The sequence below is a fragment of the Lepidochelys kempii genome, chromosome 9 (assembly GCF_965140285.1).
Source record: "Lepidochelys kempii isolate rLepKem1 chromosome 9, rLepKem1.hap1, whole genome shotgun sequence".
Classification (NCBI taxonomy): domain Eukaryota; kingdom Metazoa; phylum Chordata; order Testudines; family Cheloniidae; genus Lepidochelys; species Lepidochelys kempii.
Window position 1 is genome coordinate 80154572 of NC_136388.1, and position 16154 is coordinate 80170725.

The 16154-nt window shown below is 44.7% G+C and overlaps 1 protein-coding gene and 2 long non-coding RNA genes across 4 annotated transcripts in view; 2 read left to right on the plus strand and 1 right to left on the minus strand.

The window, feature by feature from the left end:
• Nucleotides 1-4008, plus strand: part of LOC140917699 (uncharacterized) — a 32517-nt gene extending 28509 nt beyond the window's left edge. The window contains exon 3 of the long non-coding RNA XR_012160952.2: nt 2054-4008. This is a non-coding gene — a long non-coding RNA (uncharacterized LOC140917699). The remainder of the gene's footprint in view (nt 1-2053) is intronic.
• Nucleotides 4009-5686: 1678 nt separating this feature from the next.
• The window catches only part of LAS1L (LAS1 like ribosome biogenesis factor), a 47109-nt gene continuing 36641 nt past the window's right edge, over nt 5687-16154 (plus strand). The window contains exons 1-6 of one of the 2 annotated variants that reach the window (XM_073361027.2): nt 5687-5917; nt 6329-6454; nt 6659-6728; nt 8523-8604; nt 10542-10736; nt 14365-14411. In XM_073361027.2, the coding sequence (XP_073217128.1) occupies nt 5724-5917; nt 6329-6454; nt 6659-6728; nt 8523-8604; nt 10542-10736; nt 14365-14411 (714 nt within the window). In that variant the 5' untranslated portion in view covers nt 5687-5723. The remainder of the gene's footprint in view (nt 5918-6328; nt 6455-6658; nt 6729-8522; nt 8605-10541; nt 10737-14364; nt 14412-16154) is intronic. The other variant, XM_073361029.2, reaches the window with a different exon arrangement.
• Nucleotides 13794-16154, minus strand: part of LOC140917702 (uncharacterized) — a 37892-nt gene continuing 35531 nt past the window's right edge. Inside the window, exon 3 of the long non-coding RNA XR_012160953.1 lies at nt 13794-14038. This is a non-coding gene — a long non-coding RNA (uncharacterized LOC140917702). The remainder of the gene's footprint in view (nt 14039-16154) is intronic.

Here is a 16154-nt window from a genome sequence, read left to right on the forward strand (position 1 = left end):
TTTCAGTTCTCCTTCTGCTTCAATCTTCCAAGTTCTTTTGAGGCAGATTAAATAATCTAATCTTTCTGCAGACTAGTATGGGTGAATGTCCATGGATATAACCTAAAGCAAAGATAGAATTTGGTATTCTACACAAGTTCTACTATCTCCATGAAGATTATTTCCCTTAGAGGTGCCCCAATGGATTCATTTCTTTCAAAATGTATATAAATTTTTTGTCTCATGTAATGATTGTCTAATGTATGTGTATTCTGACAATAGCTATCTAATCTCTCAGAATTTACATTATTGAAAATAAATGAAACTAAGTAATCATTACCCAAGAAATAAATCATAATATTTTGAAAGTGATACAGCTCCACTTCCACCCCCTAGTTGTCCTCTTGGTAGTTCTCTCAGAAATAATCTCATGAAGATATAATTCAAAACTCTATACAAATTCTACTATACTCCCATCAGGCTATATAAAATACACATGTAAAATTTCCCCTGAAATTCCTTTTCACAAAAGAGGTTTAAATAAACTACAGTCTAAATCTGTCATGGGTCTAGCTATGATTTCTTTGTTATTGTTTTGGTGGCCTATCTTCTGATTAGATGTTATAAATAGCATGTACAAATCTTCATTTAGGGTTTACTGGTTATTTTTCCTATGCTAATGATTCCAGATTTTGAAATAGTTGAGAATGATTAAACATGTTTTCAGCTGATAATCCATCTTTCCAGACGTACAAATCTTCTAGATGATAGTCTTTTCTTCCTCTTACTGGGTTCTATGGGAATAGAAGTTTATTGATTTTTAGCTTGGCCCTAGCAGTTGCCAGAGTCCAAACTTTCTGTGCACAAAAGAGTGGAGTTTAATAATAAAGCACCTTTATAACTAGGCCCAGGTAATAACCAAAGAAAATATATATTGAACTTTGCGGTTTCCATTTCTGTCCACTGGCAGAGGAGGCATTAGATCCATAGGGTGAGAGTCAGAATAGGAAATGTATCCAGAGATTGTGCATGTTTAGGATTGGAGGAATTACAGATATGGTGGATGGAGGTTTCCTGTTATATAGCAGGAGGGGAGAACCTGTGATGTACTCCGTGAAGGCTGTGACAGAAAGGGGGAACAGAGATCCTGGTTCCTCTCCCCAAGTAAACCTCAGACAAAGCATATCATATTCTACTGAAGCAGAAATATTCACACAAGCAATTAAAGCCAACTCTAGTTTCATAAATTAATAGATTCAAAAATTCTAAGGCCAGAAGGGACAACCATGATAACCTATTCTGACCTGCTGCATAACACAAGCCCTAAAACTTCCCCAGAATAATTCTGGTTTGACCCATGGTCCCATATGTCTTCAATTTTGGCTGGGTTGTATTAACCAGCCCTGGGTATTAGAGGAACAAATGTTTTGCGAAGCAGAAAGTTTCAAAACACCACTATCTTGAATAATGTGAATCCGGTGCAAACTATCCCTTATTTTAAAGAATGCCAGAATACATTTGCTCCTTATTTTACAGGCTAAGCTCCCTTTTTCAAAGACTCGCCTCTAGGGAGCAGAGAGAGATTCATGTTCCAAAAGTGCTCTTCCAACCTGCAGCAAATGAAACATGCTCTTTAGCCATCAAGGGCAGGCCTTTCCGGAAATGCCCAAGAAAAACAAATTCTCATGGAAGATCCCATCTGCATGAAAAGAATCTGTGTCTGTAGGAAATCTGGAAACTCTATGGCAAATGCTGATGGTGAGAGAACAGTTTCCTCTCCAAGAAGGTGGAAGCACTTCTCCCTTAAACAGAACCATACTGTCAGAGCAGGTGAAGCTGAAGGAGAGCCCAGACAAAGACGAACTTGATCATATAGGTGAAGGAACTTAATGGATTTTTGTAGTCTGTATACTAGGGTCACTGACTCTAGCCCTTTCCTTCCGTCTCTGTAACCAATCCAGATGACTGAGTTTGGGTGAATCCCACTTACAATATTTCTTTAAGGCTTTGTTTAGCTTGTATCCTCTGAAACATCAACTCCCCTAAGATCCATACTTGCCTTATATTTCTGCAGATATCCCCAAAACACAGACTCCGTATCTATTAAGCTCTACAGACCATGATCATCTCTTCCAGCCACATTGACCATAGCCTGGCTAACAAGTTCCTTAGCCTGGCTTCTGAAGATAGGACAAAGAGCACAGTAAGAGCAAAATGTAGAGATTAAATATACACAGACATTTGAAAAAGACCACACAAAGCTCAATAATTAAATAGTCCTAATTTATGGAAATAGCTCTCCAAACTTTTCCTCCAACGAATGCTATTGTGATGAGACACACCAGATTGTGTGTGTGTGTGTGTGTGTGTTTCCTTGGTGTATTGTGAGGCCATGTGCTTTCAGCTACTCGAGAAAGGAAAAGTGCCATTCTTGTATGGCAGTGAGTGCCTTCTCACAATTCTAAAATGAGCTGGGGCTCAGAAATACCAACAGGATCCTTGATGTGTTTTGGTATTTGTTCGTGACACAAAGTGGAGAGGCAGCATGGAAAAGTTTTCAAGTAGCAAAGAGGTTTGGGGGCTTGGGTTAAGTTCTGAGCAAAAACTCAGACAGATTCTTAGACCCAGATCCTCATCTAATATAAATGGTGACAGTTCCATTGACTTCAATGGACATATACTGATTCTGATACAGAATACAGAATCTGATTCCCAGTATTGCAAAGGTGTAATCACACTGTCATGGCTCATCAGCTGCAAAAAGGGTGATTCCATTTTCAAATGACGTGTTGGGTTCCAGGCCTCTTTCCCTGCCCCTCTGATCACACTTCCAAAGAAAGGCCATCTGGATCTCAGAGGCATCGCTGTTGTTTCTCTTCTTTATTTAGGGGCAGGGCACTATAACAGAAATGGCCTCCCTCCTGGGGACAGCCACACCTTTCACTTTGAACATGCTAATGCGGGAATTAATGTTTCTCTGCTGCCATAGGAAGTGGAGTACCTATTCCAGAATGCAGCCAGTGACATGCAGGTGTCACTCTAGAAGCACCATTCAGCAGATGTGATGGCCAAGGTGCTGGAGGGATTCCAGGAAGTGGCTTTTCCTCATTACAGTGTCCTCTGTGTGATGCTACTGTGTTCATATTGTGCTTGACCTCTGATCCGGAGTCACTTAGGTTCTCTATGTCCCAGTGTCCATATGGGTAGCATTGATACTGAAGAAATTCTGAATTCCATTTTGCAGTCTTAACCTCCATTTTGTGTCTCTGGCTTCTCTCTGGAGTAAGCAGAAATCATTTCACCACAGAACGTTGCAGGTTACTTACCATAGGACATTGTAAGTCAAATGACCAGAACTCAGCATAAAATGAGGTATGGACATGAAGTTGCCTAGATCTGGAGCATGGGCAGTAAGTTAGATGAGGTAATCATGGCTCTGAGGTAAAACAACACAACTAGGCATGTGCCAAATGAGATAATGCTGGACAATAAGCATGTGAAACATAAGGTTGAGAAGAGGTCAGTTTGCTTCTTCTGGTAGCTAAGGGATGAGGTAATATCTAGTAGTGAGCATACTCAGTAGAGATTAAAATAGACAGTATAAAAAACAGTTCTGACAGGACAGCATAAAAGGCAGAGGATCAGGAGGCAGCAGTCAGTCAGGAAACAGCAAGATGAACTACTGGAAAGGAGCAGGAAGAGCTGCTGGAGAGAGAGAGAGAGAGAGAGAATTCCAAGCTTTCTAAATTGGCAGTTGACTGAAGGTGACAACAGCAGCAACAGCATCAGCATCAACCATTAATAACTAGCAGATAACATAACCCTGCTAGTTTTTAGTTTTAAGTATAATAGTTTAGTGTAGTTTTAGTATTTGTATGCTTGAAGTGTGCATGTGTGTGTGTGTGTGTGTGTGTATTTTAATTAAATTTTACATAAGAAAATTACAAAGTATAAAATTAAGAACTTGCTGTCCACCATCTGTGGCAGAACACATTGTTTAGAATAATTTAAACTGCATGCTATTGTAGTTTAGATGCTTTTTTAATTTGCAATAAGAGATTTGTGTCTAATTTATGTTTTAGATCATTAGTAGTTATTTTAGATTACATTGTAGAAGGGATTATTAGTTACATCAATAAAATACACTTTGTTTTGGAAAGAATACTGCTGGTGTCAATCATTTATTGGAAGGTTATATCCATGTCCTTCAGTGTTTCCTTAACTGCCCTGAAAACCCATACTTCTGGAGGGATAGCTTAAGGTGTTGATAGGCCGGTTATTCTGGGGCACTCCAAAATCCATTTTTCGGGGTAATAGCATGGGGATAATATTACCTACCTCTGGGAAGGGGGGTTGTGAGGCTGTATATGTTAATGTTTACACAGTCCTTTGAAAGTAATAATACTCGTCATATATTGTGTTGTTTGTCTGAGATATGAAAACCCTTTCAACAGGGGGATAAGCCTTATCCCTGTTTTACAGCTGCAAAGTGCTATGTAAGTACTGTTATTCATAAATGGAAGCCATCTCTCTCCACAGCACTACTGAGGATCCTGAGGAGGACTGACTCATTGAAGACCACTGAATGAGATAGATATTTGGTTGAGGTAAGCTTGGTGTCACTCAAAAGCTTGTCTCTCACCAACAGAAGTTGGTCCAATAAAACATTACCTCACCCACCTTGTGTCATGTCCGATTTTTAGGTTTTGTCTAGACTAGGATTTAAAAGATGTGATGACTTGTCTAACCTGATATAAAGTAAAACATCTACACCTCTGTCAAGGCAAAATAATTTCACTTTCACATGAGCTAATTTTATTCAGTTGAAAGTGCAACTACCCTGCAAAAGAAAGAAAACAGAAATGTGATAATTTTCATTGTGTTGCAAAGTAGTTTGTTTTCAACAAGCCATGCTGACCTACCACTTTGCTAGACGTGGAATAAAGGGAGGCCGTGGAGTCAACAGAAGCTCCTGAGGCTCTGTTTAAACTCAGCTTAAAATTTATTTCAATATTTATATAAATAATTATTTATATTTATATTAACTTGATATACCGTTGTGGCGCCCATTTGAAATCCAAAGAGTTGGGATGACCATATTTCTCTAAACTGAAAACGGGATGCACGGAGGGGGGCCCCAAGCTGCCTGGCGTTGCCACTGGCCCAACCCGCCTAGCATCACCGTTCTCCCCGCCAACCGGCCACACCCCTAGTGGAGCCAAGTAGCCGAGATGGGGGCGGAGGGGAAGAGGAAGGGGTATGGGCTGGGCCCTGGCCAGCAAACCAGGGTAAGTGTGTGAGTCCTTTGGGGCTTGGAGCCAGGAGATGAAGCTATCTGACTATGATCCAGCTAGCAGTGGGATGCCCCTGTGGGAGCTGGTATAGCAGGCTGGGCCAGGAAGCAGGCTGGGTAGCGGGAGGGACCAAGGAAACACCAGACAGCAGCCCTGGGGAAGTGCGGGGAGAGGCCAGGATCCCCCCCGCTAGCGCGGTGCCGCAGCACAAGTGGATGCTGGGGCCAGGACCAGCCGGGCACTTACCTGCTGGGTTGCTAGGGGACGCTGTGCGCCGGGCTGCTGCGGAGCGCGCGCGCGCCCGCACCCTCGCCCCCGCGGCAAGACCCTCCCTCAGCCACGTGCTCGCTGGAGGAGCCAATGGAGGAGGGCGGAAGCTCACCGCCCTCTCTCCGCTTTGATTGGCCGGGGCCACGGCCCCGCGGAAAGGCTGGGCTCCGGGCGCGCGGCATGGCGGGGAGCGGGGCTCGCGCGGAGCCGGGGCGACGGGCGGCAGCGCCGGCCCGCGGGAAGCGCCCGCCGCGGCGGAGCGTGGTGGCCTGGAGGAGCAAGGCCGAGTGGGACCAGGTGATGGTGGGGCTGTACTGCGGGGACTGCCGGCTGCAGCGGGACGCGCTGGACCGGGTGTCGGGCTGGCGGAGCAGGTGAGGGGGCGCCGGCGGAGGGGCTGTCCCAGGGGAGCCACAGTGCCCCAGGCGGGGCCGGGCTGGAGCCCCGGCTGTCCCGCTCTGCCCGTCCTGGCTGGGTGCGCCTTGCACTGCCGGCCCCGGCGTGCTGGAATAATTTGTAGAGTGGGGGGTGCTGAGAGCCCTGGCTCGTCCGGCCTCTGAGTGTCCGTGCGTCTCCATCCAGCACTTGCAAAGTATCTCTGATTCTGCTCATAAGCAGAGACCTGCTGAGGAGACTGTTCAGTGAATTGGTGCAGTGAAGGAGTATCTTACATGGACTAGGCTGTGAATCCAGCAGGAAGACCTCAAGGCAATTAACTTTTTGCCGTTTCCCCCTTTTTAATGGGAATGGTATAAGAATGTTTGTTATGCTTCCCCTGTCTCTAGGTATGGGCACAGAATGCCTTTAGCTGTGGATTGCACTGCCGATCTGATTCGCTGTAAAATCCTGGATACATCTGGCAACATGAGATCTCATGAACTGGTCCTTTTGTATGGTCTGGCTCTTGTGAGGTAAGACTTAAAGGTCTTTGTACAGTTGGAAGAGGACAGACTCTGGGGGAGTGCAGTATTCTCTTGCGCAATTCCATTTTGTAGCTGCTTGACAGCAATATCCCACTTGAATGTGTGGGTTAACTCTCCCCCTGAGTGTCAGGGTTTCTGGTAGCTGTTTTTAATCTTTGAAATACTCTTCTCTTGTCTGTAACCTCTGCATAGGTTTGTGAATCTAATCACAGAGCGGAAGCAGAAAACTGTCAACATTCCCCTGAGACGATTAGCTAAAGAGGTACTTTTGAATAAGAGTTCCTTGCTGGTTTACATGTGCATGTAGACAACATACATGTTGGTGTCTAATTGTCAGTGATGTTCCTCTGTTATATGTTAAAACGTTTGGCCACTTGTTGCCTGGCTGTTGCCAGCTAAAAGGATTTAGTGTTTGAGAAAGATGTAGCCTGCTCCGTGGGGGTGGGGGGAAGCACCAAATTTAGTGTAAAGATTATATTTAGTTGTAAATCAACATTTTGATGGTTACCAGCCAATGAAAGTCAATCTTTCTTTAGAAAAATAAACTAAAAGATGATTTAAAGCAAGGTTTTCTGTGGGGTGACTTAAAATGCTTTAGTTTAAATCAAAATCCATCCTAATCTGAGCAATTAAGAAATGTTATTGCAACTCAAGGTAGTTTGTCAAAAACATTGGTTTTGTATGAATTTTAAGTTAGATTAGGATTGGTTAATGGAATTATTTTCATGAATATTGTTTGAGGAGCAAGGGGAACCTAGTCCCATGAAGAAACACAGCTTTGGATGTAAAGATTTCCCTGCAACATATGTAGCACCTCTTCTTCCCCCCGAAAAAATATGTACTTGCATCTCTTGGATATTGAGCTGTGGCTAGATAGGAGCCATTATAAAATCCTTTGGAATTTAAGGCCAGTGTTGAAATCTCACTCAAGGGCAAAGGCTAATACAGCAATAATCTCCTGTGCAACACCGGTGTGACCATGGTCTGTCTCCTTTTGAAGTGGATCGCTTCAGAGGAGAGAAGTGGATCTTCTTCCCCCTCACCCTGAATACAAAACCTCAGGATCCAGTTGTAGTAATGGGATCAAACTAAAGCAAAAGAAACTTGAGATGAATGGCAAGAGAAGTCCTGTGGTAGTGATGTCCTTCCTCTTATTGAAGAATTTCCAGGGGAAGGGATGAAAGTCAGTTAAATGCTTGTCTGGTCAGTTCTGAGACTATACTGTAGGCACCACCCTGCCTTGTGCACAGGGCCAAAGTCTGTTTGATCTTTAACTTTCATGGTTCTGTACCACTTTAATTTTCAAGGACAGAATAAAATGTCTCCATTACCTAAACAAACATCAAAATCCGCAACTCCCTGCCTAGTCAGAACTTATTCTTAAGGGAAGTCAGAGTTGAATATAATATGTTGTAATGTCTTTAGAACAAATTGACTCAAAAGATTTCACAAGAGTAAGTTATCCAATTAAAGGGACCCTAGTGTAAATCCATACTTCTGTCTGAAAAGTGTTATCTGCCATTGTTGCATGTAACCTTCAATCTTGAGAATGGAAAGACGAGGGAGGGGAGAATTGCTTGCTGTGTATTTTGTGTAGTCAGTTTTACTGTTTTCCTCTTGGTTGGTGACCTTCCCATTGTTGGGGGTGGTCTCTAACAAAGTGTTGGGGGAGAGGAAAAATACTTACAAAATAAATATGTAAATGAGTATAAAAATAAACTGGTACTTGGGGCTGGTGTATGATCTGAAGTTACTTCTAACTGACTAGATTTCAAGGTGATTGTGTCCCTTTAAAGTCACAAGAAAAGTAGCAGAAAGAAATAGTGAGGTGAAGGTGTGGGAGATGGTACCATCAGCTGAGGCTTGTAATGCACTGAAGAGTTGATGAGGCAGAGATATGCAGGAAGGAGATATGCATAGGAGAATATCTCTGGCCGTGAGGAGTTTTTTTTTTACTCTCTTCTGAGCTCTGTCTCACCTGGGTGGCTGTTTGCCTGCATGTCTGGCTGCAATTAAATGCAATGCCTCATGTAATAATTTTGTGGTTCTTTCTAAGATGAACATCCCAATTTGGATTGTGAACCTTCGCCATGATCTGACCCATGGGAAACTGCCTCAGCTAGTTGCCTGCCGAAAAGGTGAGAGTCATGTACACACAGGCACACTCTGTGCCTAAGGAGCTTTTATGTTTCTGGGAGCTGCTGGTTGTTGTGTTTCTGCTGCTGCCAGGCACAGTTCTCAGTATTCTACTATGTGGTGCTTTGGACATGGGTTTGCCGTCTCCATGGTAGCAGAGCGCAGATCCACAAACTCCCAGGAGAGGTCAATGTAGAGACAGATGTGGCAGCAGCCCCAGTGGGCTGGGCAAGGAGGGCCTTGCCAGCTGATTGTGACGGGCGTGCCTATGACTGGAGGGGGGCAGTAGCCTGGGGGAGGGGAAGGAGGAGAATCTGGGAAGTGGGGTGCTACAGTGGGTTATCCTGCCAAAGGGGCAATGTGGCCTTAGGCTGGGGACAGCAGAATGGTGTAGGTGAGAGGTCAAGAGACTGAGGGAATGAAGGAGGCAGGCCCTTTCCTTCCAAAGCTTCCAGTTTTGGGAGAAGAGGGGGAAATCTAAAATAAGAAACTGAAAAGCCTCACAAGCCAACTGAAAGGGATGTGGAGGAAGGGAGGGAAAGGACTACAACTCCATTGGTTTTAAGGGAAGGAATGACAAATGGAGCTGGCACCATTTTATGGTAACCGAAAACTGGTTATGCTATAGGTGCTCCTGCACCCCTTCTGTCTGCCATCCCTGATTGCGGGAGCTGAGTGGGGCTGGAATTACTCCTGTACAGCAGAAATTAATAGATTTAAAACAAGATTGTCAGACTGTGTTCAAATTCTGGCACTTAAATCTACATAGAGGGACTTGGATTAAGAGATCTGATTTCAGAGGTGCTGAGAATTGGCAGTACCCACTACCATTCTCACTGAAGTAAGATTTTCAGCACCTCTGCATAAGCGGTCTGATGTCTAAGTAGGTATCCAAGTCTGCAAATTTTGGTTTAATTATTGAGGTGCTAGATAGAAAGGGATTTTGCTAGAAGTTATCTAATCCAGGTTTTCTTAACCTTTGGGTTGGGACCCTAAACTGGGTCACCAGAATGTTTCTAAAGGTCAGATGACAGCTCCTGTCCCACAGGCTGGCTGGGCTTGCCTCCCTGCTCCAGGCACTACAGCCTCTGGGGGCCCAGTGCCACTCAGGTCTGGCCCAGCCATCATGATGATGGCAGTCCAAATTTGAGTGAATGGCACTGAAACCCCATGAGCTAGGTCACAACTCCACTCACACAAATTTGGTCCAGTCAGGGGGATGGGGCCAAATCTGAGCAGTGCTGCAACCCCAGAGGTTGCAAAGCCTAGAGCAGAGAGCCAAGCCCAGCCAGCCCCACAGCACAGGAGCTGCCACTGTGGAGTGTGTGCTGGGCAGGACATACCCCTCCAGGAGGGCAGGACCTGACTAAAACCACCCCAGGGCCTCCACCCCCTATTTACTGCATCTCAGCGGGCCATAAACACTTACAAATGGGTCTTGAGCCTAGAAAGATTGAGAACCAGTGGTCTCCTCTGGAGTGGACGCTGAATTTTTACAAGTGGTTATAGTAGTGAGATAGTGACTAGAAAAAAAAGTTGTCAGACAATTGGATGTTTATAGTCTTTGCTTAGGTAACAAACACTATAATTAGGTGCTTGAATACTACATTGATGGGCACAGTATAAGAATCTGATCAGTTTTCTAAAAACTTTCACCTCTTGGACTGAAATCATCCAGGTTGAGAATCTGGCAAGGTGACAGCTGACAACCCCCCAGGGCTGTCTGTGTGTTTTGGCTGTCCAGTCAGAAGACACTTCCTTTCTTAGCAGGAAGTCACATTAGCCATAGCGTTTGTATTATTTCATCTCTGAATTCAGTAACTCTCAAAAGAGCTTAGTCACTAGTGCGGATTAAGTAAGTGCCTGCTCTATTCTAATAGAGTGAATTTCTCTGGGATAAAGAGGGAACAAATGGGCGTGTTGCTGTGTTTACCTTCAGGTTGTGATGTGGTGCTGGAGTGGCTACGCCGGACGTACTGGAGCCGTCAGCTGGGTAATAGTCTGGCTGGAGAATGTGAAGAAGAGCAGAATGAGGAGGTAGAGGCAGCAGCAACCGAGGCAGAGGTGGACAGTGACACAGAGGAGGCTCAGAACCCACAACCACCGGGCTATCAGAAACACAAGGAGCTTCATGGTGGGTGTCTGGGGAACAGTGACAGAGGTATCAAAGTTAGATCATGGTCGTCTTCTAGTAGCTGGGAGCTTAAAGAACACACAAGTACTGCTGCTACTGCTACTTGATGGATATTCTCCCTGTTACAGGCTTCTATCCCCAGAACAAGCATGTCATGCACAGAAGTCACTCACCAGCTGGCACCTCCTTGTGATGAGGTGTGGGGTTGCTGGGCTTTCCCCTTAGTCACTTAATTGGTCCTCTGATGGCTGGTCTTCTATGCCCTGATCCTCCCAGCCAGGTCATTTAAAAGTTTGATGTCCTTCTCAGGTATCTAAGTAGTCAGGCCCCAACCTGGCTTCTCCCATATGGCCTTTTCAAAGTTCTTTTGCCCAGCTTAGCCCTGGGCCAGCACAAAGTCCTGCTAAATCAAACAGAACTTAATAGAATCACACTTCTTTTATAAAATAAGAAGTTTCAGGGCTTCTCTTTGGGTTCTTCAGTAGAAATCCAAAGTTACACACTAAATTAAATGCTACAAAGAACCTTGCATTCCCACACCTCCCAAAAAATCTTGAGCCTCTTGGGTTTCTCTTCAGCTCCCCATTTCTCTGCCTCCCTGAAGCCTGGCCCCTTGTTCTAGGGACTTACCACAGGAGTTAGCTCTGCTTCTGTGGCTCAGCTTTTCTCTACCATCAGCCCATAACGGCTGGGCTTCTTCCTTTTAAGTCCTACATCCAGCTCAGGTGTGGGAGGGCGGGGCTAATTAAGCAGGGTTGGCTAGCCCTGGGCCTCCTGGACCTTAAAGGGGCAGGCCATCCTATTACACTCCCTTAGCACAGCTGGTACAATTGCTGTTTGGGGCTTTGATGGTTATTGGTGGGTCTGACTTTTCTCATACCAACTGTCTGGATTTCAGCACAAACACTGTTCTTAGCAGTGGAACCCCAGTACCATAAGGGTAATATGTATTAGGTTGGAATAATTTAGTGTTGAAACTGGTCAAACCAGGTTTCAACTCCTGACTATAAATCTAAGGGTTAATTCCAAGTTCCACTCTAATGCCCCACTACACTCCTGAAAAGCCTAGATCACCTATTTAGTCCAGGGGTCTCTGCAGTGTCTTTCTATTGAGCGGGGATGATACATAATCCTTCTAAGTGATGTCAGTTGGTCCCCATAAAACTGAGTGCAAAATAGGAGTCCGCTTTTTTAAAAAAAATAATAATAATAATCAGACCCCAGGTATACGTCATCAATCCAGCAAGTGCTGATCCGGTGCCTCTTGGTAACAGGAGACACCTTCAAAGAGAGAGGACACCAGCAGATCAGATGCACCTTAGTTGTCTGTCACTAATTCTTTTTTCCAGTCCTGTGTCTAACTTACTGGTGGCTTAAGCCAAGTGTTAGACTGAGCCTCCCAGCTGGCCAAGTAACCTCTCTGAAGAAGGAATTTTAGTCAATTTCATCTATAGCCCTATCTCTCTTCTGCATTTTCCTGCTTATCTGCAGACACATGCTGTTCGGCCTGGTCCAGGTCCTTCTTCTGTTGAATCAGCTCTTCTGCCTTCTCAGAAGAGATCTGGATCAGTAGCAGTTTTGTATAATTGAACAGTATTATAGTTATGGGAAGTGCTGAGTAGTGAATAGTAGCTGAAAAGGTAGAAGCAGTTCTCACAGTAGAATCATTCTAATGCCTCCTGAAAAAGCCAGGTTATTAGGAAGAATGTTGGGTGCAGGATTTATTAATATATCAATCCCTACATGAAATTGAGTCTAGGGGTCACAGTCTAATTGAGCTTTGGACAGATGCTCTCTCAACCAGAAGTTAGGGGCTTGATGCAGGAAGTACTGGGTGAAATTCTATTAAATGTGTTAATCCGGGGGTCAGACTAAATGAACATAATGGTCCTTTCCTGCCTTTGATTTTTTTTTTTTTTTTTATATCAGTTGGTCTGCTTTCAGACCCTGCCTCTCGGTTGTGAGCCTAGTCTACGTTACTTGGTGGCTTTGTGTGTGTAAAGTGACCAAGAGACAGAGGGTATTGGCTGAAGGAGCCAACGTCTTATGGTTTGAGACTCAGGCTTGGTCTACCCTACAGAGTTAGGTCGACGTAAGGCAGCTTATGTCGACCTAATTATGTCAGTGTACACACTACAGCCTTGCTCCTGCCGATGTAAGTGCTGTACTACACTAATATCATAACTTCATCTCCACGAGAGGCCTAGAGCTTATGTCTGGGTAGTTAGGGTGATGCAGTGTCCATGTAGACACTGCATTACTTACATGGGCTATTGGCTGTCATTCTTGTCAATTTCACGGCTCCATGCGCCTGCCTGCTCCCCACTTGGAGCCTGGCTGCTCCCTGCTCCCAGCCCAGCTGCTGCCCGGGCTCCCTACTCCAAGCCGGGCTGTGCCATCCCAGCTCCCTACTGCCAGCCAGGCTTCTGCCGGACACTTCCCGCTCCCTATGGGGAACCCTGGTGCTGCAAGGAGGCTCCCTGCTGCTGGGAGCCTGGCTCCTCCACTCCTCCGGCTCTTGGCTCAGCAGGGAGCCTCGGGGCAGCTGCCGGGTTCCCAGCAGGAAGCTACATGTGGAGCTGAGAGCTCAGGCTCTCAGCCCACCACACTGTTCCTCTTAAGTCAGTGGAAACACACCTGATGAGGATGCGCACCACCGACGGGAGAAGGATAGTGTGGACATAGTAACAATTACTGTGGTGGTTGACAGTTTGCCTAATAAGTCGACTCACATTTCTAGTGTAGACATGTCCTAATATGATTAAATTATTTAACATAGTTAAAACTAGAAAATACTCTGAAGAATTCCAAGAAGACCTAATCAAAGCCAGGTGATTGGGCAGCCTGATGGCAGATAAAACTCAGTGATAACAAATGCAGGGAAATTCACTTTGGAAGAACTGTTACATCTTCAGCCAGAACACTATCTTCATTTCTGGTCATCTTGTCTCATAGATACAGTAGAAGCAGAAGAAGTCCAGACGTAGACAAACACTTAAAACTGATGAAAAGAAATACAATTTGACTTACGTAATTGGCCTGTGGAATTTGTTGCCACAATATATCCTCAATGTCAAGAGTTTAATAGGAGTACAAAAAGGATTGTATGTTTATAACATCCACAGTTCCATTACATAGGACTTAAAACAAAATTATAAGGGCTAGAAACCCTCATGCTTCAAAGCACAAGATAACTACTAATTGTCAGGTACAGGAAACATCTCTTCCTATGGTCAAGTTCTTTTGTAGTTGTCTATGACAGGGTTTCTTGCACCTTCCTCTGTAGCATCTGGAAGTGGTCACTGTTGGAGACAAAATATGGACTAGGTGGACCACTGGTCTGATCCAGTATGGCAATTCCTGTATTGAACTGAAGAGACTGAGAACTGCTAATCTAGTATAATCAAAGAATTGCCAGGTATGGATTTATATAATCTCTGCATTTCACTGTCTTAAGCCTTGAGTAAGCATTGAACAGTATGTAAATGGCTTGCCCAAGGGGGGTCAGTTTGGAGAGGATAGCTCACTAGTTCCTTAAAGATAGGAAGGTTCCATTTCTCTGTGTGAAATGGGAGTTATATTAGCTCCTCATTACCTGTTTAAACCATGTAATTGTATTTATTTCTAGAGAAAGTCAGAGAGCTGCTGGTGTCCTACAAAAATCAGCAGTTTGGGGTAAGTGCAATTTGATTAACTCTTCGAGTGCTGCTTCTTTCCCTGCTGTGTAACTGCTTCTGTGCTTTTATCACAAATCTTCTTATTCAGACTCAGAAAACTGACATGCCTTGCAAGGCCTGACTTGGAATATCTGTGTGCAAGATTGGCTAGTTCACATATAATTAAGGCTTAGTTTATGTCACTGAGATCATGAAGTCACGGAATCTGTGACTTCCAGAGACCTCCATGACATTCTCTGCTTCAGCCCCAGGGGCTGAGGCACTCTGGAGCTGGAAGTCAGCGGGCCCTGGCAGGGTTCCAGCGACAGGTGGCAGCAGTGACAGGGGGCCCCTACAAGGTTCCAGCAACAGATGACACACTCCTGAGGGGGCCGTCCTTGGGGTTCCAGTGACGGGCAACAGCCTCGCACAGGGCGAAGGGAAGGGAGACACCTCAGGCGAGTGGCTGGGGGTGTCCCGTTTTCTCTTTGGGAAATACGGTCACCCTGCAACTCCCAGACGCCATGGGTGGAGGCCCCCCGCGCTCCCCCGCAGCTTTCAGCTGCCACAGGCAGAGGAGGAACCTCACAGCTCCCTGCCACCACAATGGCAGGGGGAACCATAGAGCCACAGCAGCAAAAGTCACAGACAGGTCATGGCTTCCGTGAATTATGGTTTCTTGTCTGTGACTTTTACTAAAAATAACTATGACCAAATCTTAGCCTTACATGTAATTATAGGAATATCTTTTTTCCCCACCAGTAATTTTTAAATCATCCTGGGGGAAAAACCTGCATAGGAGTGTCATACCAGTACTTCTGATGATTCTGCCCATGCTGCTTTGCAGTCCTGCTAGTAGTAGAAGTAGACTGAAACTTAGGTGATTTTTGCCAGTTTCAGAAGTGCCATTTCTTATGGAAAGTGTGAAGGCTCTGTGTTGTCAGTGACATAGCAGTTCATCCAGTGACCTGTAGATGGGGCTGTGAGCATTGCTGATGAAGAGAGCTCTCTGTTATGTAGCTTGGCTGTGGTCTTTTCTCTCCTGGTACTAAGTGTCTTGTGTGATTCATCAAAGCAAAGCAGGCACAGGTTCACTTCAGAGAGCAAGAAATGTGGGCTTCTTGTGGCTTGGGACATGATTAAACGTTATAGCATGGTTGTTTGTGTTTATATGTAATAGCCCCAAACCTGTCTCTGCAAATCCTGTGCCTTTTTATTCCTGCAGGAGGTTTAACAATATACTTTTAATTATTGGACTCAAGTCTTTAGAAGCTGATTGATATCAGTCATTTTAAAATAGTCTAAGATCTTCAGTCCAGCTTTTCCATCAGCCAGCCTGCTGTATTTGTGTCAGGGTTCAGTTGATAGGGATAGTGCTGGGCTTCAGGAGACCTGGATTCTACTCTTACAGAAATTCTACCACTGACTTGCTTTGTGATTTGCGACAAATAATTCAATTTCTCAGCTTCCTTCTCCTTAAAACAACAATAATGATACTTATGTCCTTAGTAAAGCATGTTGAGATACCCTGGTGACAGGTACCTTAGAAGACCTTCAGATAAGGACTGAAGCCAGTGGGAGTCTTTACATTGGCTTTATATGGGCTTTGGATCAAGTCTGTTGAGAACTCATCTCCATTTCCCTAAAGTAATATTTTCCAGTAACTCCTTCTCCTCCACCCCACAGACCATTAACTAAACCATAGGTAAGAACTACAACTGGCAACTTTACAATGTATTTAGAATAAACATCCAGATTTCTC